The 26,034-nt window shown below is 40.1% G+C and overlaps 1 protein-coding gene across 4 annotated transcripts; it reads left to right on the top strand.

Moving 5' to 3' along the window:
• The first annotated feature begins 2,896 nt into the window (after nt 1-2,896).
• Nucleotides 2,897-26,007, top strand: LOC113007455 (nectin-3-like). 4 transcript variants are annotated; one of them, XM_026144047.1, is made up of 11 exons: nt 2,897-3,160; nt 5,846-6,187; nt 6,301-6,603; nt 7,916-8,009; nt 8,573-8,727; nt 16,302-16,407; nt 17,133-17,220; nt 17,561-17,673; nt 24,236-24,430; nt 24,519-24,595; nt 24,852-26,007. In XM_026144047.1, the coding sequence occupies exons 1-8, from the start codon at nt 3,025-3,027 to the stop codon at nt 17,561-17,563; spliced, it is 1,227 nt and encodes a 408-aa protein (XP_025999832.1). In that variant the 5' UTR covers nt 2,897-3,024; the 3' UTR covers nt 17,564-17,673; nt 24,236-24,430; nt 24,519-24,595; nt 24,852-26,007. The 4 variants fall into 4 exon arrangements, with proteins under 4 accessions (XP_025999832.1, XP_025999829.1, XP_025999830.1 ...); XM_026144044.1 differs by lacking the exon at nt 2,897-3,160 and adding an exon at nt 4,483-4,829; XM_026144045.1 differs by lacking the exons at nt 2,897-3,160; nt 5,846-6,187; nt 6,301-6,603; ... (3 more) ...; nt 17,133-17,220; nt 17,561-17,673 and adding an exon at nt 23,088-23,857.
• Nucleotides 26,008-26,034: the final 27 nt, after the last annotated feature.

The following is a 26,034-nucleotide window of genomic DNA, read 5'->3' on the forward strand; positions in this document are numbered from 1 at the left end:
TACGTCACCAGGTGTTTCATCAGATTCGAGGTGTTGCCTCCTTTGCACAGTATCACCTTAAAGCACTTCTTGCAGGCTGCTGAGTTTGCATCTTTTGCTGTGAAGTACAGCCAGACTTTTGACCGCTTCACCTTGGGCATTTTTAATATGTAGCTCTGCTCTAAAAGAACTTACGTACCTGGGCCCGCCTACTACGCTTGCAAAGGTAAAATGATTGGCTGGAATCCAAAGTGTGTGACATCTCAGGAAAAAAAAGCACCGAAATAAAGCACTGAAATGTGCGCTGCTTTTCGGTTGTGTAATCTCATTTACACACCGGTGCCCATCCCTAGTCGTGAGTTCTCAGAATCGGCTCTTTGAGCACAAGAATGACAACATCACAGAGCGCAAGTTTGATAACATCATGGAGAAGCTCACGGCTCTCCAACGGGAGATTGAGAGACCAGTGTTGGACTGTTAGAACTGCTTTGAAATTCATATGAGTTGTTCGCACTAAAGTAAAAAGCACCATCACTTCATGCGGATACCCTTTCAGCGCCAGCTGCGGTCTCAAGGCTGAAGCCGAACAAAAACTCCCTGATAACGACTGTGTTTAGTCTGTTCCTTCCCATTCTGTGCAAGGCCACCTGGGTTGGCTGGAAGACTGTTTACTTAGCCTGGCAGGGCGAAGGACACTGTCCCAGCTGAACTCTAGATACACACACACATACATATACACTGATATGCACACACTCATCTCCCCTCCCTTTCCAAACGCCTTCGATGCTTGTTCCCTCCTGGGGAACACGGCAGGTCTGAGCCCGCGTTGGAATGGTAGCGCTGGGCAGGATGGCTGCTGTGTTTGCTTCGGATTACTCCTCACCGCCCACCCGACCCTGTGGCTTGTCACGTGTTCCATAATGTTGTGCTGTGGACATTTATGTGCTTTTTTGTGCAGAGGAGTTTTTTTGTTTCCTGTTCTCATGCTGTCCTCCCTTTTTTCTGTAACGCTACCGATCTCCGACCTGTATCCCCATGTGATGTCTGTGTTGTGTGTGTAAGGTCGGGGGGGAGGTGTCCTATTTCACTGCAGGGCAACCTGCACGTGGCAAACAAAGCCTTGATTGATTGATTGCTACTCTGGGAGACTGAGATAACTAATAGTGCTGCCTGTTGTGCATTTAGCTTCCAAAACACGTTATTCATGGTTACATACAATTTTAGACTGATGTGGGCCAAAGCCTAGCATAGCCTGTAACATTATTATGACGGACACATTTTATGAGTTAACTTGGCTTTAAGTGACTTACAGGTTTCTTTGAAAAATACTTTCTTATATCCAGGTTCTTCCTTTTTGCTGCCATCCTCCTCTCCTCCTTGCAGGTCCTCGCAGCGCAGACTTGCAGCTCCTAAAACTAAATAGAGCTCCCTGAAAGGCACAGCCAATCACATTGGCCATATTTGTCACATGACGTAGGATTATTGGTGGGGACAATTCAATAATCGCTGGATATTGGTGGGGACATGTCCCTTACGTCCATGCCAAATCTACGCCCTTGCATCCTACCTAAGAAGCTTTCACTATTTTCTGTTTACTGAAGGAAAAAATCTAAATACATTATTCCTGCTTTGTAAAACAATTACTCAACAAGGTACCCCTTCCCTATTGGTGTTAGAGTTTACCATGCCAGCCAATCTAAAAAATCATATGGCAACATGTGGTACTTGGTTGTTTAGGGAGAAGGGGAAGTTTTAGCAGTGACAAGCGGGCGAGCGAAAGAAAGAGAGAGCGAGTTTTCATATGTGAGACATTAGTGACGTTTAGTGTGTTTGGAGGCTGTAGTTAGTGTGTTGTGTAGTTATTGTTTTGTATTGTGTGTCAGTTATACTGCTGAATGTCACATTTGCTCCAAAAAAGCCACCAAAGGCAGATTCCAGTGTAAACACTGTTCCCACATGGAAAACAGGACTGATGCACCTCCTGTTGTCAGACCTGCAGGGTTTAGGCCTGTGCTGCTCTCCTCTGTCTTATACTGAACACAAACTATTTTTTGGACTGGCACAAATAAATTGTGTGCCTTCTTATTTGATGCAGAACACCTGATTGTTCTGTAAATAGATTTAAATGGTTATATAAAAAATGCCTGAGGCCTTGGCTGCATTTTTAGGTAAATAATACCATATAACTTTGTTGTTTGCAAAACTTGTGCATAATTTTTAGAAACGTACAATTTCTATTTGCATTTCAATTTATGAAAATGATTCGTTAAACATGTTTGTGGGTTTTACAGTAAAAAAAATAACTTTTTTCTATTTGGATTTTGAATTTTTTGTCTGAATTTAGATCAATTGTGCTAATATAGTATACCAAAATGAAAAATAACTAAAATTTCAGATATTTGAGGTTGTGCTGAAAAAAATAATACCAAACAAGGCAAGATAAACAGTTTTTAAAGGTGAAATATAGAGGTAAAATCAAAAGTAGTCAAAAACGGCCAATTATACCCTGGACCCCAGAGGGTTAAACCCTTGTGCAGCACCATGTTTTCTTGACAACAGGACACAGTGGTGTATACTAACCTGAAAATTGCGCCCAGTGTTTTATTCAGATTTCATGTGAGCCCCTCTGTCTGGTTTTCGGGTCCTGTGGTAACCAATTAAGGAAAATCCTGGATGCTCCCCTGAAAACAAACCAAAAAAAAAAAAACCACTCTTTTCTCAGACAGCAAGGATTTTGGTCCTCCCCGTGATCGCCGTTGTTTTGATGTACAAGGTAAAGCCACGCGTGTTTTCGTCGGTTACGCTGTTTAAAAGGCTGAACAGAAAGCTGCATCCTTAATTCATCTCATGCGTGAAAGGTTTTATTTAGCCGTCCCCCCCCCCCCCCCCCCCCCCTCCCCTCCTGCTCCTCTCTCTGTGTGTCGCTGGAGTATCCAGCCATTTTATAGCCCGCCTACTTTCTTTGCTAGACTCCCAACAGAATCATCGGTTCTGTTGTGTTCTAGCATTTTTGGGCTGTGGACTTTTTTTCTCCCGGAAGTTGGAATGCGTAAATATTATGATCAGTGGACAGCGATGATTAGCGGATGGATGGAGCTGCTTCCTATACCGTCCATATGTGACTCTGCGCTGCTACGTGTCCTTCTCGTGATCGTGTCTCTTCTATGTGCTGATGTAGAAGGTATTTTGTAGTGACTAGGCTACGATGAACTGAATTTGAATGTTGTATTTATCCACTGCAGCTCCTTATTATCACATTCACGCTTCAGAGATTTGGCTCACAAGACATGGCGTCAATGTGCGCTGCAGGGTCTTATTATTATTATTATTTTTTAAACGACCTTTGTGGTTCATAAAAGTGAATGGTGGTGTATTATCAATTATTATCTATTTGTTACATGTGCATATTTAACTTGAAATTGATGGTTTCTGCTTGTAATTTCAGTTTGTGTTAATACAATAAACAGTAGTTCTTTGTTCATGGACGTGCTGTATAATTAGTAGCACTACTCTCTTCCTCATATGCCCTCAAGAATGTTGCTTATTGTTCATTTTTCATATAATGTTATTTATAAATCAATGAGAGAACAGATGAATCCAAGCAATGGCCTAACAGGATGGTCACATGTTACTGAACTACAATACAGAGTTTTTATGTAGCTAACTGTAACTGAGACTCTGAAGCAGCTGGTTGATCAACTGAAAAACACCAATGCTGTGTTTGATATTCTCCCATCACGCATTGTTAAGGGCTGCTTTGATGTAATTGGAGCATTCTGTTCTTAATGAATTTTTCTCTACTCTCTGGATCTGTCCCACTGGCCTTTAAGCATGCTGTAGTCCAGCCTATTCTGAAAAAAAAGAATCTTGATTGTTATGATCTTTTGAGCTATAGACCAATCTCTAAGCTTCTGTTTCTGTCCAAGATCCTGGAGCAACTAGTTCTTTCTCAGCTTCAGGCATATTTAGACGCGAACAACATTGCAGAGAAATTTCAGTCTGCCTTTAAGCCATGGCATAGCACTGAAATGGCCTTGCTTAGAGTTCTCAATGACCTTCTTGTAAGCACTCACTCTGGACGTTCTGTGCTCCTGGTTTTATTGGACCTTTCCTCTGCTTTTGATATGGTCGATCATAACATTCTTCTACTAAGACTTGAGCATACTATGGGTATAAGAGGCACTGCCCTCAACTGGTTTAAATCTTATCTTGCTGACAGGTCTTTCTCGGTTAATTTGGGCAACTTCTCATCTTCCTCGGTACCTGTACGCTGTGGTGTGCCTCAAGGATCTGTATTAGGACCTATTCTCTTCTCACTATATCTGCTCTCTCTTGGAGCAATTTTTGAGAAGTCTAATATTGCCTTTCATTGCTATGCTGATGATATACAGATTTATTTTGAGATTACTGACGATCTTGCTATGTCCTTTCACTATTTTTGTGAATGCATGCGTGAGGTTAAAGATTGGTTCAAGCGTAATTCTCTTGTCCTGAGCGAAAAGAAAATGGAGATCGTGGTGTTCGATAGTAAAATCCCCGCGACCAATTGTGTGCTGCTCTGATGCCTTTTGCTAGCTCCCCTTCTGATTATGCCAGTAATTTGGGCATATTACTGGATAGCTCATTTAAATTTGACAAGCAAGTGTCTGCTGTTGTGAAGTCTAGTTTTAATCAGCTGCGCCTCATTTCTAAGGCTAAGCGCTATATTCCACACAATGACCTGGAAAAACTTATTCACGCATTCGTGACTTACAGGTTGGACTACTGCAACTCTCTTTACATTGGCCTTTCCTCCTCCCTTCTCGTTAGATTGCAGACTGTCCAGAATGCGGCGGCACGCCTTTTGACAGGTAGCAGGAAGTTTTCTTCCATCACTCCTGTTCTTTCTGGCTTGCACTGGCTACCAGTTAAGTACCGTATTCAAGTTAAAATACTACTTTTCACTTACAAAATTATTAATAATTTGGCGCCGAGCTACCTCAATGAGCTTCTCAGGTTACACACTCCTGTCAGAGCACTGCAGAGATCTGCTACCCAACTTCTTCTGGAGCAACCTCGTTCTTGGCTGAAATCTCGCGACGACCGTGCGTTTGCTGTAGCTGCCCCAGTCTTATGGAACAATCTTCCTGTTGATATTCGGGCGTCTGACTCTATGTCACTGTTTAAATCACGGCTGAAGACTTATTTATTTAATCTTGCTTTTCCACCAAGTAACATTTGGTGTGCGTTGGTACATTTTTATCCGTTATGCTTGTTAAATACTTTTATATATTATGATTGTCAAGGTTTTATAATTGATACGTGCCAGGTCCTTTCTCTTTTCCCTCCCATCTCCTTTTTCCTATTTTATTTTTCCTCAAGCACCTTGGTATACCCTTGGTTTTTTAGTGTGCTTTATAAATAAAGTTTATTATTATTATTATTATTATTATTATTATTAACTATGTAACTATATAAGGGCATGGTGAGGATGCTGGAGAATATTGTTTTCATTCCTCTGTTAAGAGTGGAGGTGGGCGCATGACTACGCACATAACCTTGACTGGCTTACATGGAGTTGAAGAAAATAAGCTGTGTTACGTTACCAGACATCTGTGTATTTTCTTATTTTGATCATTTGATGAACAAAATAAGTTTAAAGCTTGAGTAGATTTAACACCACAGAAACTAGTTATAAATATTTTTCATAGTTATTTTTCAATGTCTAAACAGCTTAATTTCAAAATTTGTTTGAAAGATGAAGCATACACACACACACACACACGCAAAAACAAAAGAGTTCATCACACTTTGATATGAATGTACTTGGATTCTCTTTTGTTTCTATTTTCAGCTCTGCCTTAATCACGTTTTCTGTTCTTTACAGCTCTCCAGGTGACTGGTGGAAGTGTGACAGTGGAACAAGGAGGTACTGCTATCTTATCGTGTTATGTCACTGGTACCAATGATGACCTGACACAGATTACCTGGCAGAGGAAGACGAGAGAAAAACCTCACAATGACAATTTCCTCACTATCCTACCCAGAGAGGGAGTGCAGTTTGTCAATGGAGGTGATGATCGATTTAAATATATCGGGAATTTTAACAACAATAATGGAACACTCCAGTTATCCAATGCTGCCCTGAAGGATGAAGGCAGCTACACGTGCATCTTCACCTTGTTTCCCAGTGGAAATCAGAAGATTGAGATTCCTCTAAACGTGCTTGGTATATAAAAAAAACAACAACTTTATTTAAAATATTGTGGGTGTTTGTTTGTGAGACAGACATTTTACCATGTTGCTCGCATGTTGACTAATTGTGTGCTGTAACTCTCCTAGTGCCTCCTTTCACAAGCGTCAAGGACAATCTTCCCACTTTGGGCACAGAAGAGGTTTTATTTGCTACCTGCACGGCTGCTGGATCGAAGCCTCCTGCAGAGGTGAGGTGGCTCACTGGTGCTTTGGGAGACAAAGTGAGGACGACGGCAAACTCCACCCAGTATGACAACGATACAACTACCACTGTCAGCTCGTTGTTTGGTGTTCCTACGAGAGAGATTAACGGTCACCAGGTCCAGTGTGTCATCAGCAGTGACTCTCTGTCTAAAGAAGAGAGTCTGCTCTTCACTATACAGGTCTACTGTGAGTGTCAGCTGCTCATGTAGTTTATTATTTGTCTTCTTTTGTGTTGCCGTTGACTGAAGAACGTTAATTATTTAATCAAATATTAAAAGTACACAGGCACACCCAGGATTAACTGATTAAACTGCAACTGCAACTGCAAAGCAATACTATAGAACTTACTTACTTGTTACCAGTTAATCTTTATTATCTACTAATGCAACAGAAATATTTTCATAAATTATGGATAAAATAAAAGTAATAGCTGCACTTTTTTAAAACTATACCCTGCATCTTTGGTTTGAACAAAAGCAGACATAAACCTCATACTTCTAGGTAGCCTTTAGTGTTAAGAGTTGACATGGTTTTGCTTTTTTTTCTTTGTTCATGAGCTGATTTATTGTTTTTCCCAGTATGGATACCAGCTTTATCCTTGTTCTCATGCTACTGTCATTCACTCATGTTGTCACAATAGCTGGATAAAGATTTTGCGAAAGATGAGACGAGTAATGGAACCTGATCTGTGTCCTGAGACAGAACCACCCAGTTCAGCTGAAATGCAGAAAACTCACTAAAGTTGTGCATCAGTGTGTGTATCAGCACGGCTTTGGTAGGGGAAAAGTAGAACTAAAACGATGTATCTTTAATCAAAGTCCAACTGTGTTTTTTTTTTTACTTACTAGCAGCTGTATATTCCACATCTACACTGCTTGTGTGAAATAATGTGCATCCCTTTTTGACACCAGTTCGATAATTTGAATCTTGAGAGCATCACAAAATGAATAATGTCTACCCAGAATTTGGATATTTCAGCTGCCTTGAATGAGTTTTGTTCTCGGTAAGAGTGCAGATGTTCAGGTTAAAAATTAACTCTCACCAGTTGAGGCAACACCACGGTGCACAGACCAGCTTAAACCTGTTTGTAAAGCTTAACAATGACTTCATTTGTTTGAGATCCATTCAGCACACATGGGAAATGGCAGAAGGTGAAGCAAAAACACTAGAGACTGTTTTCAAAGCATGCTCTTCCAGTATTGTAGGTTCTTTTTTTAAATGACACAGTTCGTCTGTGGTGTTATATTTCTGGTTGAAATCCTCATAAAGGCCATGCTTTTAAACAGAGCACCAACATGCTTGAATGTGTACAAAATGATCTCTGCTTGAAACTAAGTGTAAAGTACCCAAAATGCATTTCTTTGTTTTGATTCAAATATATATGAAAAGTTGTTTGATCTTATTAAGATGTACTCAGTTTAAAAAAAAAAAAAATAAAAAAAAAAGATGTACTCAGTTAAGAATTAACACAGGTCTTGTTCTTTCTTTCTTTTTGCAGTTTCTCCCACAGAAGTGAACATTAGAATGATTTCAGAGGACTCGTTCGAGTGTGTGACAGAAGCCAAACCAAATGCAAACTTTATCTGGAGCAGGTAAAGTAGTTTGAATATTGGTTCCAGTTGAAATATTTCATTTCATGGGAGTGGTAATAATAAAGGCACTGAGTCTTATATAGTGCTTTTCTTCTCTCCTGGAGCATTCAAAGCGCTTTATACTCACTCTTTCACATAAGCACTTTCTTCTATGCTTTTTAAGTGCTCATTAGTTAACATTTACACACCAATGGATGCAACTTGTTAGTATCTGGTCAGTATCTTGCCCAAGGATATCTGGCACTCAGACTGGGGGAGTCAGGGATCAAGTCATCAACCTTCCATTCAGTAGATGACCTTCTCTACCTCCTGAGCTACAGCCAACCCCCAGGAAATAATGTTATCACCAAGCACATGACACGTGCTTGGTGATAAGAAGCACATGTCATGCAAAGCAGTTTCAAAGAGACATGAGGGTTACTTCCAAGTCTCACCTGCATCCATCCACTCAATGTCCTCCTCGACCATAATTTATAAAACATACATGTTTAGCTTTTAGCACAACTCACTTTTTTCTGCCCTCTCTGTACATTTCACGTTCAGGTCTCGTTCATGTTTTTCAGATCCGGCCAGTCTTTGCTGGAGTCTTCTGTCAAAATAGACGGTGCAAAGCTACAACTGCTGAGCCTGACCTCTGATATAAATGGCCTTTATCAGTGTGAAGCATCTAACACATATGGAAGTAAACGTGGTCAGCTCTATGTGCATGTGGCATCAGGTGAGGTCAGCTTGGTTTTAGCTGTGCAGTTTGTCCAAATCTTTTTGAACTGGTTCCTGATTTTGGGGGATTTTAGCTTTTGTGGATGTCGTTTCATTCTGATCTTGTTCTGTGGACTTCTTTCAAAAGAAATAAATAGAAACTTAAATATCTACTATGAGAGTAAAATGATGGACTTCTGTAGGCACTCCACCCACATCCAAATTAGAGGTTAGGAATCATTTGTAAGCAAATGGCTTAAAGAAATGATTGCCTTTGTTACGGCCGAGAGGGCCAGGCTGTGGGTGTGGACTCAAATGTGAACACAGTATTTTATATACAGTGCCTAGTTAAATTACAAAGCAGGAAACTATGAATGCTATGAACTGTGAAAGCTATGAACTGAAAACTATGAGGCCAAACTATGAACATGAAACTTACCTTAGAGCCAGCCAGGGGCGGAGCGGGGGTATGGCTTACTGGGCTTAAGCCCGGGTTGTTTTGTCAGAAGCCCGGGGTCTTTTGGAGTGTAATTTTTTCATAGTTAGATGCCTGGCTGACAACTGTATAAAACAAAAACTACACACAATATTCGAAGCACATAGTGCACACTGTGGGAATTTACGACTGTGCGTGAATCCCCCCTGATATTGGTATGATCCGAGCTCAGACACTAAGCGGGGGGCGGGGCAGCTGCTGCCTGCGAGTGCGCTGTTGGAGAAACGCAGCCAGGCAGACAGAGGAGAACTGAAGTTCGACCAGGTACCAAAGCAAATCATTCCTACTGTACAAATAATGTAAATATGACGGTGCATCACGAAAGATTGATATCAAACTGATCACTTGACCAATATTACGTTACTCGCTCTTCAAGTGAATCAACAAATGGCGAAATGAAAAGCCGAACAACAACAAAGCTGTTTCTTTAGAGAGTCTCAGCTTACATGTGTTTATTTCATATTTTCAGTTGTTTCCCTCCACGGCTAAATAAATCGGTTTCAGTAATGCACTGATATACAAGAATGGACATAAGGGGCTTCTTTCAAAGAAAAACTCAGGTAGATGTTATTTTATATATTATGCTTTGTATGTTGTTCAGTATAAAATAAATAAATATTGAAATATCTTTTGAATTAGTTAAATGTCAGAATAAAGAGAGACAGAGCTTCTATTTTTTTTATCACTTTCATCAAATTTAGGAGTACATATACACTAAGTTTATTGTTAATTAATAAGAAACTGCAGACGATTCCATTCTGAGCTGAAGAAGCTTCTGATAGGTTCGTAGAGTCCATGTGAGTAAACTGGTGGCACAGCTGTGGATGCATATAAGGCAAAACACAGAGCCTGTTTCTGTGACATGGGAACATCAAGAGATGTCAACAAAACACCAGGAAGAGAACTGTGGAGCTCCATAAGTGTGGCTCAGTTTGAATACAATTTGGTGCCATTTGCAATTAAGAAATACAGACAGTTTCTCTCTTTACTCTTAAAGTTAACAAATATGTTTTTATATTTATCAACCTAAAAAAAATAAACATTTAGTCTAATTTGATGTTACAATTAAAAAAGTGTTTGTGTGTAAATATCTGGTTTCAACTGTATATTTGATGATTGTCAGCACAAAGAAGGAGAGAGGAACACACAGAGAGAGGTGAAACAAGAGCAGGTGAGACTCACATGTTAGTCAAATGGTTGTTTACCAGAAGTATCACCGTATCACAGGACCTCATGTATCTCGTACCTAGTGTTTCTTTTTAGGTTTACTATTTTTCAAATTCTATATTTATTAAGTTATGCAGGCTTGTTTGCACAACAAGACTAAATAATTATATAAACTTTTCTCAATCTAAATATTGTACTTTGGTAGAATTAAAAAATAAGTGTAGTGCAGGTCTATGATGATTTTTAGTGCTACTATCATCTAGTTCTGATTCTGGTTCTGTCTTGGTTAAGTCCTCAGTAGTCCTGATTTTGAACTGTTGTAGTCCTGTTTTAATTCCGGATCAGTTCTGGGTCTGGTTGAATTGGGGTTTAGTCCCTGTGTCTTGATACAGCCCTGATTTTGTTCTGCCTTGCTGCTTAATTAAAAACCTAGCTTAAGGTGTCCTGTATATGTGATATATTTTTTTCCTATATGAAGTCATTCTTTTTTGAACAAAACTCAAAACAGAGCCTATTAATCTTTCAGTCATTTCTACCTATTCTACCTATTCTAAAAAAAAAAAAAAAAATCCCACATGCATACTACCCTTTAGGGCTAAGCCCCAGGTGTTTCAAATGTCTGGCTCCGCCTCTGGAGCCAGCATAAAACAGACAAGTAAATGGATGACTAATGCTCCACTCAGTGCAGTACATATTACTCAAGTCAGTTCTAAAATTTAAAACTTAAAGCATGTCTTAAATTAAATATACAGTGGAACCCCAGCTTACGAAGACCCCATTTAATGAAAAATTCAAGTAACGGCAATATTTCTGCCCGTGGCAAAATGCCCACTTAACGAAATAGATAAAATAGAAAATTGTAAAAAATTTAATTAAATTCCATAATGTTATGTACATGTACACGTATGTATGTATGCATGCATACGTATGCTTTCTTCAACCTCTGCCACCTCCTCCTCCACTAGGAACTTTGTCTTCAGCCAGCATCGCCTCACTCAAAAGGCGATGGAAAAAGGTGCTTCGACTTACGAAAATTTTGACTTACGCAAGACCCCCAGGAACGAATTAATTTCGTAAATCGGGGTTCCACTGTATTCTGTTCATGGCCATATAAGTTTCTTATGCCTCAGACTGTGTTAGTCTGAGAGATTTTGAATGTGCAATGGGTGCATGTAGTCTTCTTTCGGCTGCCCTCCTTAGAGAAGCTAAGAAGAAATACTTTAAAGAAAGAAATAAAGTCTGGCTCCTTAAAAATAAACTATAAGGAAATGAGGGTTGGCTCAAGAATTTTGCTTATTTTTTTCAGACCATTTAAATCAAATCAAATCAAATTCAAATTTTATTTGTCACGTACACAGTCATACACAGTACGATATGTAGTGAAATGCTTGGACAACTGCTCGTGACCTAAAGAAAACAAAAAAGGAAAAGGCTATGAATAAGATTGGAAATAAATATGAAAAATTAAAAAGGGTAAATTTAACTAGGAAGGAATAAAATATAAATTAAGGTTAAAAATGAAATAACTGTACAACACAAATTAGAATGAAGGGTAAATTTAACTGGGAAAGAATAAGATAAAATATATAAATTAAAGTTGAAAATAAAATAACTGTACAACAAAATACACAATATAGAACTATATAAGAATGTATGAAGAAATCTAAATATAAATAAATATATACACAATAACAGCAGCTGTACAAGTATTAACCGGAAATGAAGAATATAGTGACCAGTGTTGTGCAAAAACAATGTCCAGAATGTCCAGTGTGTGTGTAAGAACCATATGTGTGGGTCAGTACTGTGTGGTGGTGTGATTGAGAAACCGTATCGCCTGCGGGAAGAAGCTCTTCCTCAGTCTCTCTGTGTTGGTCTTCAGGGAGCGGAATCGCTTTCCTGACCTCAGCAGAGAGAACAGTCTGTTGTTGGGATGGCTGAGGTCCTTCACGATCTTCCTGGCCTTGGTCCAGCACCGCCTGCTGTAGATTGAGTGCAGGTCAGGGAGCTCGGAGCGGATGGTGCGCTCAGCTGACCGCACAACCCTCTGTAGAGCTCGTCTGTCCTGCATGGTGCTGTTCCCGAACCAGGTTAAGATGTTTCCCGCCAGGATGCTCTCTATGGTGCACGAGTAAAAGTTCCTGAGCACCTTGGAGGGCAGTTGGAAGTCTCTCAAGCGTCTGAGGTGGTAGAGACGCTGTCGGGCCTTTTTCACCACGGTGTTGATGTGACAGGACCATGACAGGTCCTGCGTGATGTGAACTCCGAGGTATTTGAAGCTGTCCACTCTCACCACTGGGCACTCGTTGATGACGGGGGTCTGGTAGTTCCTCTCCTGCTTAGTGCTGAAGTCCACTATCAGCTCCTTTGTCTTACTGACGTTTAGAAGGAGGTTGTTCCTCTGGCACCAGTTCTCCAGATTCTTAATCTCCTTCAGGTAGGCCGTCTCGTTGTTATCAGAGATCAGGCCCACCACGACGGTGTCGTCAGCAAACTTGATGATGGTGGTGGAGCTGGTAGTGGCCACACAGTCATATGTGTACAAAGAGTACAGCAGGGGGCTCAGAACACACCCCTGGGGGGCTCCAGTGCTGAGAGTGGTGGAGGCTGAGACATGTCCGCCCATCCTTACTGCCTGTGGTCTGCCAGTTAGGAAGTTGGAGATCCACTGACACATAGATGAGCTGAGTCCCAGATGCTCCAGCTTGGTGGTGAGTGTGGAGGGAATTATGGTGTTAAATGCAGAGCTGTAGTCTATGAAGAGCATTTTAACATAATTCCCCCTTCTAGTGTCCAAGTGAGTGAGTGATGTGTGGAGGAGATGAGAGATGGCATCGTCTGTGGAACGATTTGGATGGTAAGCGAACTGTAGTGGGTCCAGTGTGTCTGGTAGTGAAGAAATGATGAAGTCTCTGACCAGGCGTTCAAAGCACTTCATCACTACTGAGGTGAGGGCTACAGGGCGATAGTCATTGAGAGAAGCAGGGTGGGGTTTCTTCGGGACAGGAACAATGATGGACTCTTTGAAGCATGTGGGGATCACCGACTGAGATAAAGAGATGTTGAATATCTCAGTGAACACAGGAGCTAGCTGGTATGCGCAGTCTCTTAGGATACGACCTGGGATGCCGTCTGGTCCTGCTGCTTTCCTGGTGTTCACTCTTTTGAAGGCTCTCCTTACTTCATGCTCGGAGATGACGAGCACGTTTCCGGTGCTGGCAGTATCTTCCTGTCTGCAGCCGTTACCGCCGTTAACACTAGCATTGTTGGAGACCTTAGCTGCAGCCTCGAAGCGAGCATAGAAAGTGTTCAGCTCGTCTGCCAGAGTCACGGCCGCGTTCGTCATACCGGTTGTTGGTGCTTTATAGTCCGTTATTGTCCTTAGTCCCCGCCACAGGCTCCTAGAGTCACTCTGTTGGAGTTGTGACTCTAGTTTCCTCCCGTAGCGCTGCTTCGCCTCTTTCACCGCCCTCCGCACGTTATATGACGCGGCTTTGTACGGGTCCATGTCCCCCGTTGTGAGTCCCGTGTTGTAGGCAGCGGTGCGGGATCTCAGAGCGTTGCGGATGGTTTTATCCACCCACGGCTTCTGGTTGGGAAATGTTGTGATAGTCTTTGTCTCCACGGTATCATCCGCTACTTTCCCGATGAATCCCACAACCGCTTCCGTAAACACGTTGACGTCATCGTCTGAGCTGTTTCTGAACATGCCCCAGTCTGCGTCATCGAGTGCGTCCTGTAACGCGGCCACCGATTGATCCGTCCAGCGCGCGACCTTCCTCTGAACCGGAACTTCCTGTTTCAGCCTTTGTTTGTATTTTGGCATGAGGAAGATGGCGGCGTGATCAGATTTGCCAAACGGAGGGCGGGATTGTGCCTTGTAGCCGTCCTTGACCGTAGTGTAGCAGTGGTCCAGTGTCCTTTCACCCCTGGTGGGGCAGGTGATGTGTTGATAAAAGTTCGGCGCTGCGCGTTTGAGGTTGGCGCTATTAAAGTCCCCCGTCACAATAAGCGCAGCGTCCCGGTGTTGTGTCTGGTGCTGTGTGAGTGCCTCATGCAGCTCGCATAAGGCGGTGACCGTGTCCGCTTGTGGTGGAATATAAACGGCACTTACAATGACCGATGTAAATTCCCGAGGTAGATAAAAAGGACGACACATGATGGACAGTAGTTCCAGATTTGGTGTGCAGGAGCGTGTGAGAGGAACAACGTTCGCACTGTTGCACCAGTTGTTGTTCACCATTAAACACACGCCGCCTCCCCTTGACTTCCCCCGAGTCCCGTGTCCTGTCCAAATTTGCCTTATGCATTCTCATCTTTCATGCTAACCTCCATGTCCTCTTTTATTACATTCATGAAACGTCAGTGTTTCTCTTTTTCTTCTGCCTGGGAGCTAAATATTCAACATCTAAAATATTCACTCTCCCTCCTCTGCACACACCCAAACATCTTAGTCTCTCTAATTTTGTCTTCAACCTTAGCTTTCCCTCTGATTTACTAATTTCTAGTCCTGTCTATCCTGTTCACTCCTGATGAAAATCTGAGCATCTTCAGCTCAACATCCTGTATTTTTTTTTTCAGTGCCACTATTTGGAAACCATATAGCAGTATCATAGCGGTATCATCTCGTAAACCTTACCTTTCACCCTTGCTGCTGTCCTTCTGTCACAAATCACCCCAATATGTTTATCCACCCACTCCACACAGCCTGCACTCTCTTCTTCACTTCTTTTGTGCATTGTCTGTTGCTTTTGATGCTAGTTTTTACAGCTTCAGTGTTACACCTGTCTTCTTCTCATTTACACACATCACATATTCTTTCTTGCTTCTACTGGCTTTCATATCTTCTCTTCAGTCCGTACCTCCATCTCTTCAAGTTGACTTCCAACTCCTCCCCTGCGTCACTTAGTACAGATCACACTGTTGTCTGCAATGATCACAGTCCAAAAAGACTCCTGTCTGACCTCATCTGTCAGAATATCCATTACCATTGGAAACAAAAAGGGGCTCAGAGCTGATCCCTGATGTATTCCCACAACCACCCTAAACCCATCTGTCATCTCTGTCGCATATCTCACTGTCTCACTGTCCTCATACATGTTCTGCAACACCTTCACATGCTTCTCTGCCACTCCTGACTTCCTCATGCAGTATAAGTTTCTTTCTTGGGTCCCTATCATATCCTTTCTTTAGATCCATAAAGACCCAATGAAACTCCTGCTGGCCTTTTCTGTACTTCTCCATCAACACTCTGAAAGAAAACATCTGTAGTGCTCTTTGGCATGAAGCCATACTGCTGCTCATCTCTCATCTTACTTACTGTCATGCTCCAGGCTGAGGGCAATTGATGGTCATTTTATAGTTCTTCCTTTTCCAAATATTCACACCAGCAGTTGTCACCTTCTCACTGAACTACTTGCTGATAGCCTTGTAATCCATTACAGCAGATCTACAGTCTTGTCCATGATGTCCTTTGATAGCTCTTTGGTCTTTCCCATGGTGCAGAGTTGGAAAAGAAGGAACCAATTCTGTGGTTTCTTCAGTTCAGGCCGTTGAAACCAGAATTCTGGCTATTTGTTCTGGACTTCAGGTTGATATTTTGTCTCTTACCATTAAAATGAAACTACCATAAAAATTAGAGACAGTTCATTTCTTTTCCCGAACTGTATCAGACAGCTTTCTCACACCTTTCCCATCTTCTCTTCCTTTATCTTCACCCAAGACTAGAAAAGTTTTTGCCAGAACATTTTTGACCAACAGTACCAGAAGTGATCATTGTTAACCTGCCCTCAACCTACACGAGCTACATGTTTGATTTGTGTATGGTATATGTTTAAGTATTGTCTGAGTCATCTCAATATATGAAACATAAAACATAAATGCCAGATAATGTAATTCTCATTATATTCTTCATTCTTGTGTCCCTGCAGGATCGTGCTCTGCTGCATGGGCCTTACTTGGTGTTTTTATATGTGTTTTTTTCCTGAGCATCGTTGGGGCTGCAGTATGGTACTTTTATACACATGAAGATCAAAGGTACTTCATACATTAACTTGCATGTATCCAATATGTAGAATAATATTTAGTAGACCTGGCTTTAAAGCATGTGGACCTACTGTCCAAACTGAAGTATAGTAGAGTATATGTCTTTATTTATATAGGAATGGCCTAATTGGCAATTTTGATACTTTCTGTGGGGCAAAAAAAGTGTACTAGTTAGCGTGTTACAATAGACATTTTAGGCTAGATTTCATTTAGCGAGAGGGAAACGGAAGACTAGTTTGTGAACAATGTTTTTTCCACAGATGAAACTAAGTAAATCTGGTACCAAAATAGTAGAAAGGAAAAGGATGGAAACATAAAAAAGGATAATCTGAGAAGTACATATCCTCTTTAAAACACAGTGAATTTAGTCTCATAAAATGTTAATCTCAATGATTTCAATCAATATGGAGAATATGATTATTTAATGAGTATTGAGTGATGTTTTTTTTTTTTTTATTAAAAAAAGTTGTATTGTACTGTCTCAGGTGATGCACCTAAATTACTGCATCGCTCTAAAATCAAAAGTGTTTCCAGACAATACATGATGCACTTCTTCGGACAAGCTCCTCGTTTGCCATTTGTCTTTGTTTTGCATATTTGGGTATCTGTCTTTTAACGTCGGGTTATTCATGCACTTGTTTGTTTTATTTCAAATCTATTGTGGTGGTGTTGGAGGGGAAACTGAACATTTTGAATTATTGTCCCAAAAATTCCAGGCGTAGGTTTACACTTTTTTGGCAGCGTGTCCCAACAAATGAACCAGCTGGTAACAGTGCAGCGCAACAAGAACAACATCAGATGGAGGTCAGTAACAGTTAATTCATTGAAATGTGCCATTGTTGTTTTCATTTCATTTTTGTTCCAGTCAAAATTAAATTTCTCTTTCCAAATATTTTGGCGCTATTTACTTGAATGTAAAATTATGTTATGCAGTTATTGCAGATATATTTGTAGTTTTAGTTTTGTACAAGTAATTTTATTAAATCTGCCCTTCTTCAAAAGTAAATCTTTTTAATTATTAATGTGTGCATTGAGTATTGTAGGAGTTTTTTTTTTTAAATATGCAGATACACTGAAAGTCTTTGCATGTTCAGATGAAATTACATGCCGTTTTAAACAAATTCTCTTATATTGTTTACTTCAGTAATCTCTGTGACAGCTGTGGAAGCAAAGGATGAGCAATATCTGGGCTGAATGCTCGACCAACATGTCATTCTAGAGTCAGCTACTAAATGAACAGCTGAAGAACAGGTGGAGGTACTTGGTGTCCGTTTATCTCTCTGCCCCACTTTTGTTTATCATGTCTTAGTTTTTAATGAAGTTTCTTTATTGCTTTTTCTTGTACTGCCATGGCATTTAGGTTCTACCTTGACATACCAGCTCTGGCTAATATGAATGGCAGTTTTTCTGTGACATTTACATCTCCTGATAACACAAGCCGTTAAGCTACTGAGGATTTCAACCCACAGGGCTTCTGTTTAAAACAGTGTTATCAGTGTTATCAGTACACCACAGAGCCTCACACAGATAATAGGTTCAGACGGCACAAACAGTCAAGTGAAGCACACCGTCTGATTACCATATAGTACATAACACTTGAAAAATAGAGCCCCACCCTTGTTAGTGCACGGCAGATGTTTTGCTTGGAAATCTAACATAAAGCAACATACAAAGAAATTTGAAAGAAAAAAAAACGTATTTTAAAAAATCATAGTGAGGTTTTGTTACTGTGTTGAATTATTGGTTGTTTCATTTTGTTTTTTTAATTAATTTGAAGAAAATCAAAGGTCTTCACCCTTGAAATTTTTTAATTTAACTGTAAAAAGCAGTACGTTATAGCATTTTACAGGAGAGTATAGTTACAAAGGTCACATTTCTCTCATTAATCATTAATCTTAATGACTGTATTAACTTAGATTACATGCTGGTCAATGTTTAATGTGAAACTAGAACAGAACACCAAAGCATACACACTAAAATGCTGGAAATTCTGTGGTGGTACTCAACACACTGCAGTTTAAAAGTCTGCTTCAGCAGGAAAGAAAAGTTTGAGAAAATTAAACAAGCTATTTATGATTTTATAGTATTCACACACGTAATAAGTTATTAGTTCGATGTTATCTTCCTATTTTCGCTCTTTGTCATAATGTGCAGTGTGAGGAATAATAAAAAACAGCGACTGATCAGCAAGAGTAACCAATTGATACAGAAGTAAAAGCAAAGATTTGTCAAGGTGTAGGAAAGAAGTATTCCCTACATCCCCCTTCATGAATCACCACCTTATCGCGGTGAAGGGGTTTGCGTGCCTTTCTGATCCCAGGAGCTGTGTTGCCGGGGACAGTTTGTCCCTGGTAGGGTCTCCCAAGACAATTTGTTCATGGGTAAAGGGCCAGACCAAGTGTGATTCAAAAGAGTTCGATGATGAGAAGTTACTTGACAAAATCTTGGTTACCAGTGCCCCTTCATAAGGCCAAACATGGTCAAGGAGCTATTTTTGGAAACACCCATTATTCATGGGTCCTGGCTCACCCCAGTTACTCCAGTGAACCCATCACCTGCTGGAGGGGCCATAGTGGTCCAGTGTTACGTGGATCAGGTGCTAAAACTGGTTTGTGATATACGGTGATAATCAAGTGTTCCTTTTTGAGCAGTGTACTTTGTTGAGTATCATACATAATGAGAAAGGTTTTCTAAAATGTCCACTCAGGCAAAACAAGCTTTGTTAATGATTTGTAACTCCAGCTGCTGTAGGTAGAGAGCAGTGACCAGTCTATAAAGTCACACTTCATACATGGATTTATGAAATTTATTGCTAATTAACAAACATTCATTGTATTATGATTAGATTTTTTCCCACCAGATTTGTCATAGACTGAAATATTATGTGATAGATCAGAAGGTGGGCGTATTGTGTGAGGATGTTAGCGTGATGTCAAGTTGAAAGTAAAATTTTAATCATATTCCATGTTTTCAAGTGTTAAGTGCTTATTCTAAATTATTATCATTGAATTCGGGGGGGGGGGGGGGGGGGGTTGTTTTGTTTTTAATGTTCTAGTGTTGTTGATTCACAGTTGCCATTGTCTCACTGGTCATGATGGTACTTATGTGAATGTTTCAGTATAAAACTTTTTACAGTTTTAAATAGTCAAGCAAACTGCAGCTATTAATAATTGCTACAAAACAATACCTCTTTTTATACTTTTTAGAAGTGTATTCTGGTACTGCCTAAAGTTTTTGTATTAAGCTGCTTCACTTTTGTAAAAGGTTAATTCGCATATTTAACTGCTGTTTACAAACAAGCTTGAAGGGGGCCACAGCAGCGTGTTGTTTTATACTATTTATATTTTAGGATAGAAACTGCTGACTCATCTTGTCTGGATCTTGTTGCTAAATCTGTTTTTAGATTTAGTAATGGATGTAAAGATATTCTTTGCCTTTTTCCTGCATACTGCTGAATATTGTAAATTTAGTTACATAAATTTTTCATCCTTGTTAGCATTAGCAACGCTTACATGTGTATTTTAACTCTACATACATATATATTATTCATCAGATTTTTTTTCTTTCCTTTAAACCTAAAAATGAAGACATGACACTTTATGGTTTTAAACCTTTTCAGAAAGTAAGATCATTAAAAATTTTTTCATTTTTAAAGTATATCCATGCACCGTACATGATAACAGTGGTTCTCAAGCTGTGGAACATGGCCCCACTCGTGAAGCATCATGGAAAAAAAAAATATATATATATTTTTTTTTTTGTAAAGCCTAGTTAATTTCTCTGGAAAGTCGGCTTTTAACCTCCTAGGACCTGGCGTCCACATATGTGGACATCACATTTTGGGTTATTTAGACCAAAATACTCATTTTTGCTCTACAAGGGCCTGATATCCACTTATGAGGACATTATACTGCCACTGTTCTATCAAAATTTTAAACAAATATCTTCATATGTGGCTTTCATTTTTCTTAGAAATAAAAATCAGGTTAAAAAAAATATCTGGTAATTCTTTGTTTTTACATTCATCGGGTCCCAATCAGCCCAAATATCAAAGAGAAATTAAAACTGCATGACGTGGAAGAGTTCGGGTCTTAGGAGGTTAATGCTGACTTTGAACTAAAATTCATCTTGTACCTTTTTGATTTGTTAATGAGTAATTAATTACTTAACTAATTACAAACTCCTTGATGTGGACACTAAACTTTTTTTAATTATTGAATTTCATTCATTTAATTTTTCCTTTGTACAGTGGGGCATGTCAGAAAAAGTTTGACAACCACTGTGCTAAAGCATTACACGGGTAGGTTTCCATGTTGTCAGAAAACTATTTACCACCATTAATTATTATTATTAGTAGTATTATTATTTAATACTGTATAGCCTGTACGGCTGTCTCAAATGGCTGTCTTAATGCTGACAGGAACATTAACCACCTGGTGTTTTTTTTAAAGGTTGAATAAACTGAACATTTGAAACAAATTGAATGCATCCAGAGAATGTTAAATCTTTATCCCGATTGCCAGGACAAAAAATTTCTCTGAATTGTGTGAATGAATTGTATTCATCATTTTGATTTGAATTAGTTTCTGTAACAACTGTTTATTATTTGTTCTTTTGTCATTACATTGTTATAACTATTTATAATATGCTTTAAATAACATGCAGTATACCTACTCTGACAGTCCAGGCTGCATTGATATAAAACTTGATTATTATACAATTAATACACAAGTAAGACAACTGGCAAACTGAATAGGTTTCCTGCAGTAGCATTGTGCTAATAACTCTCACAGATGTTAATGTTGCATTCCTTTCTTTTAGTTCAATAAAAATCAATTAATGCCCAAATGTCCTTTGCTGAAAAGCTGTATCACTGTACCAGCGTCATCCTCTTCACAGCACATTAACTGAAATTGGTTCCCTATTGAGCAAGTGCACAGGAAAAAAATATATTTGTTTGATTTTTTTTCTTTATGTCTGCCTGGCGTGCAGGTAACTGAAGAAATTTTATTAACACAAGTAATGACATAGTTATAGCTGTAATGTAATTATTGTAATTACTTACCACAGTAACATGTTACAAAAATGTCATGTGATTACAGTAAAAGACGAACTAGGACTCCAGAAGAACAGGAACTTGATTTGCTGCAGAGATGTTAGACAAATTTTGTTATGACTCAGATTCTCATTTCTCACAAAGTGTTCTCTGTCATGTCTTTGCTTTTCCATGTTTTGTTTTTTGTTCTTGTTTTTGTTCTTGCTATTCCTTTTTTATGTACTTAAAATTAGGTGTTTTAGGAAGACCTTAAATAAAGTATACAGGACAGACACCACTTTGAGAGGATTAATTAAATCTGTAGCCTCTGATTCTTCTGAAAATGCCTGATGGACTTTAAATATCAAATTGTTTGTGACTGAGATTGTGATATTCTGGATTAGGCTCTTAAAAGGATCAGGACAGAAGGACGTGGATAGGTGCCTTTATTGAACAGCAGGACATCACACACTAACTTGTTGTTTCTTAGCGGTGCAGAAAACTACCCTTTTTTGTTGTTATATATTGGTCAACCAAGAACTAGCCCTGTAACAGGCACTTCTGTATTTTACCACTGGGGGGCAACAATTCACTCTATTACAGAGATGTTTTGCTGTTTTGTTTTTTATTTATTTTTTAATGAAAATTTAATTGATCATACATTTGGCCGACATGTTTTGGATTAGCCTGTTCTGGATGATCTCTCTTCTTTGGACTGCAACTCTGTGCAGTCCAATTCAATTAAGACACGGAGATGAAGGCAATTCTATAATTAATAGAGTCGAAGATAACTAAGAAAACAATCACATCATCTACTCGACACAGTAATGTTATATAATGTCCACAAGAGGTCACTGCAGACCATAAATTGGCTAAATGGCACATGCCTTATAAGTGACTAGCAGTGAGGCAAGAAAATGGCAAGCTAGCAACAGCTAAACTAAACAATAAACAATAGAAAAGTCCTTTAAATGCTGGATGTAATCATCATGGGAGATTCTGGCCACTGCTATTAACTGAGTACTAAATAATTAAATAATCCTACAAACATGGTATTAATATGCTGAGGCATAACTTTAACATGCACAAACAACTATAGCCATTATCATACCAATGAATCTGTTCAAGGGAATAACACTTACAGGTTCATTAACACACAATTAATCACACAAAACGGTGTTACAACTGCTATGCTTTGCTGCTGCTCCTTTAGACTCCCACTCTCCCTCTGCGTGCTGAGCACATGGCAGGGCTCGCAAAATCGCTAGCCTGACGTCCCGGAGCTAGCGATTTCTCCGTCGGACGACCAAAATCTATCTCAGCCCCGCCCGTCGGGCTATATGTTAACCTGACTGTGGGTTTCCAGCGTAATGTTATACAATCTGCCATAACCTCATGGCCACTAGATGGCACCCTAAGACCATAAATGAATTTCCGGCTTGTGTATATATATTGGCAAACCGGACGTCTACAGATTACAACAATTCAGTGCAGTAGCGGTTTTAGATACGGGCGAAACGGGCGGTTGCCCGGGGCGGCATCGTGGTGGGGGGCGGCATCACGGGCATCGGCAAAAAAAAAAAAAAATGCTCGTACGCATGCTGCCCCGACGTCAGCCAGGGAATGGCATAGGCATCGGTTTTCTATCGCCCATTTGCTGGGAGTAAGGGCACCCTCCCTTTTGCGAGGTGTGCCTGCTGGGAGGAGAGGGCGGGGCGGCGGGGGATTCTCTGGCTGGCTGGAGCAGTATCTAATAATAATGGACTACTTGCACTAACACTTCCGCGTTCTATGTAGTCCTGCTCCAGTGCTTCCGGTGCGGTTAAACCATGGCGACGTTCTACACTCGATGCCTACAAGAGCTCCCAAAATTGAACATCACCGATGTTCATCGGATTTGCAGAGTGACGACTACCCCCGCCAGCAAATTAGATAAAGGATTTAAGTTATATGCTGCATCTTATATACACAACTACGAAGGTAAGAAAACGTAAATTAACCGACAAAGAAACGCTAGCTAACGTCAAATGCAAACACTACGTTACTCCGCTATGTCCTTCATTTGATGTCAGTTCTCTACATTACATGTTTTCTTAAACGGTGTTTTATGTCGTCCTAAACTATAGTTGAGGTTTTCTTAACTAATGTCACTTTTGTTGTTAGACACTGTTATATTAGCGTTAGGTAGTTGGCTAACTATGGAGGTAGTTAACTACCTAATGCTACTCTTGCTAAGTGTAAAATATATATGTTTAAGACACGCTGAAATGAGTAATACAGAAATAATGCTAATGGTACTTGTATCTTTATTCAGTGTCCAATAAAGACAGGTTGTCAGGGGAGGTCGGTGTGAGAGCCCTGTGCTACAGGTCGATGAGGAAGAGTGAGGCACCACACAGACTAAGTGTAGGCAGGAAGCTGTGTAAAGTTGTTAATCCCCGTTCAGTGGGGTTCAGTTCATTTAAGCATTAGTTAAGTTCATTCCTAAAGGCCCATCAACTTGAATGTTTTCCTTGTCTCCCTGCTTTATCACTCCTAATTTGACTAGTCAGATAGTTAAATCAACGTGTGTTTGGGTGATCAGAAACATTTAACAACAAGTTAATACTGCAAATATACACAATCTAAGTTATTACAGTTATCAAGGATGGTTAAGTTGTTTTAATAGGGAGAGAAGGAAACACTAAGCATTCAGGAGGGTACGTAACCATAACACTGAACTATGTTCCTGTTCAGCTCTTCCATGAAGATGTTACATTTTTAATTTTCGTTCTTTCTTCTTAGATTAAGCTTCTGGATTCATCGCCGGTGATACTGACACATAGCCAGTGCTCCTGTGTGGCAGGCGCTGTTATGTGCAATCACACAGTGGCACTGCTCTTCCAAACAGCACACTACTCACAACTCAGAGTGCCGGTTGTCCCCCCTGTGCATAGCTGCACGGAATCTGAACAGCAATGGCACAAGCCACGGACAGTGGTAATTTAAATGAGGTTAAAGTTTTTGAATTAGTCCATGTTTACATATGAACAGCAACACCATCCATAGTAAATGTGTCTTCTGTTAGGGTGTGAGGCCAGGACCCATCAACTCCATGATCTTCACTAAGCCAGTACCAAATAGAATGGCCCAGACTGGAGTACGGTAATTACATTTGTAAAATTTGGTTTCATGTGTTACAAATGTATGTTGCTATTTTTTTCATACATACATGTGTCAGAATAGGTATTAATTTACATACAACATTACACTTTCTGAAGACGGCTAACTCAGTCATGTACATATACATCCCAGTCTCTAACTTATGCACCACTGTTTTACACCTTTTAGTTTTTAGTTTAGTTGTTGTTCAGTATAACAACCTTCTTCCTTACATTATTGTCATTGATGTTTTCTTTAGGAGTGGCTTCTACAGAGGCATGGTGGGTCCGTTACCAGATCCCTGCTTGTTCAGAATAACGGAGGCATATGCAAAATTTAATATTGAGGACAGGCCACTTGTGACCACAATGAACATGAGACCTGACAAGCCCCTTGTGGAAAGTGCCTTTGGGCTGGTGCAGGAGGGCAGTGTTCTGTCATATCAGCAGCCGGTTTTGACAACCCGGTACATCACACTACACCGCGATGCACCACCAACACCGCACTTGCCTCTGGAGGGGTATGACATCTTGCCATCAGATTGTGTGTTTGTGTGCTCAGAAGAAGAGCTTCTGCATCTGAAAAGCTTGTCTGTAACTCTGGAAATGGCTCACAAAATAGAGGAAGCTACACGTGAGCAAAGCTCTTCGTCTGAGTGGCATCAGCTCCGCAGGCCCAGAGTGACTGCCTCTAGGTTTCGGGAGGTGTGTCACGTCAGAGGCCAGAGCTCGGCCGAGTCACTAGCAGAGCGTATATTGAAGGGAACAAGGCAGACAGCAGACATGAGGAGAGGAACTGAGATGGAGCCTGCAATAGCAGCAGAGTATAGTAGGCTAATGAATGTTAACTACTCACCCTGTGGTCTGGTCATTCACCCCATTGCCCCCTGGCTTGCTGCATCTCCTGATGGTGTTGTTTTTGACCCCAATGAATACCCCCAGTTTGGCTTCGTCGAATTCAAATGTCCCAATGTACAAAACTTTATTGACTGCAAATATGTGCATATGGAATGTGGTACCCCTAAACTAAAAAAGAGCCACGCATATTACTGGCAAGTGCAAGGACAACTGCTCATCAGTGGGATGCAGTGGTGTGACTTTGTTGTGTGGGCACAAGAGGACTACCTAGTGCAAAGAATATACATGGATACAGATGTGCACAATGCAATCAGAGAAAAGGCAGACTATTTCTTTTTTTACATATATATGCCAAGATACCTGTGTTTGAAAAAATGAACAGTGAAAACAGCAAAAAGAAAAACAGATCCTTCAGGCTGGCTGGAACAAAATAACTGATGTTTTATTTTCAATATATTTCATGAATTCTTTTGTTGTTACATGTTACTTTTATGTGACATCAATAAACAGTTATTTAAGCAATGGCATCAATTAAATTTTTAAAAACACACATTAAAACGTTGAATTTGTGCAGAACTTATTTAC

The sequence above is a fragment of the Astatotilapia calliptera genome, chromosome 16 (genome assembly GCF_900246225.1).
Source record: "Astatotilapia calliptera chromosome 16, fAstCal1.2, whole genome shotgun sequence".
Taxonomy (NCBI): domain Eukaryota; kingdom Metazoa; phylum Chordata; class Actinopteri; order Cichliformes; family Cichlidae; genus Astatotilapia; species Astatotilapia calliptera.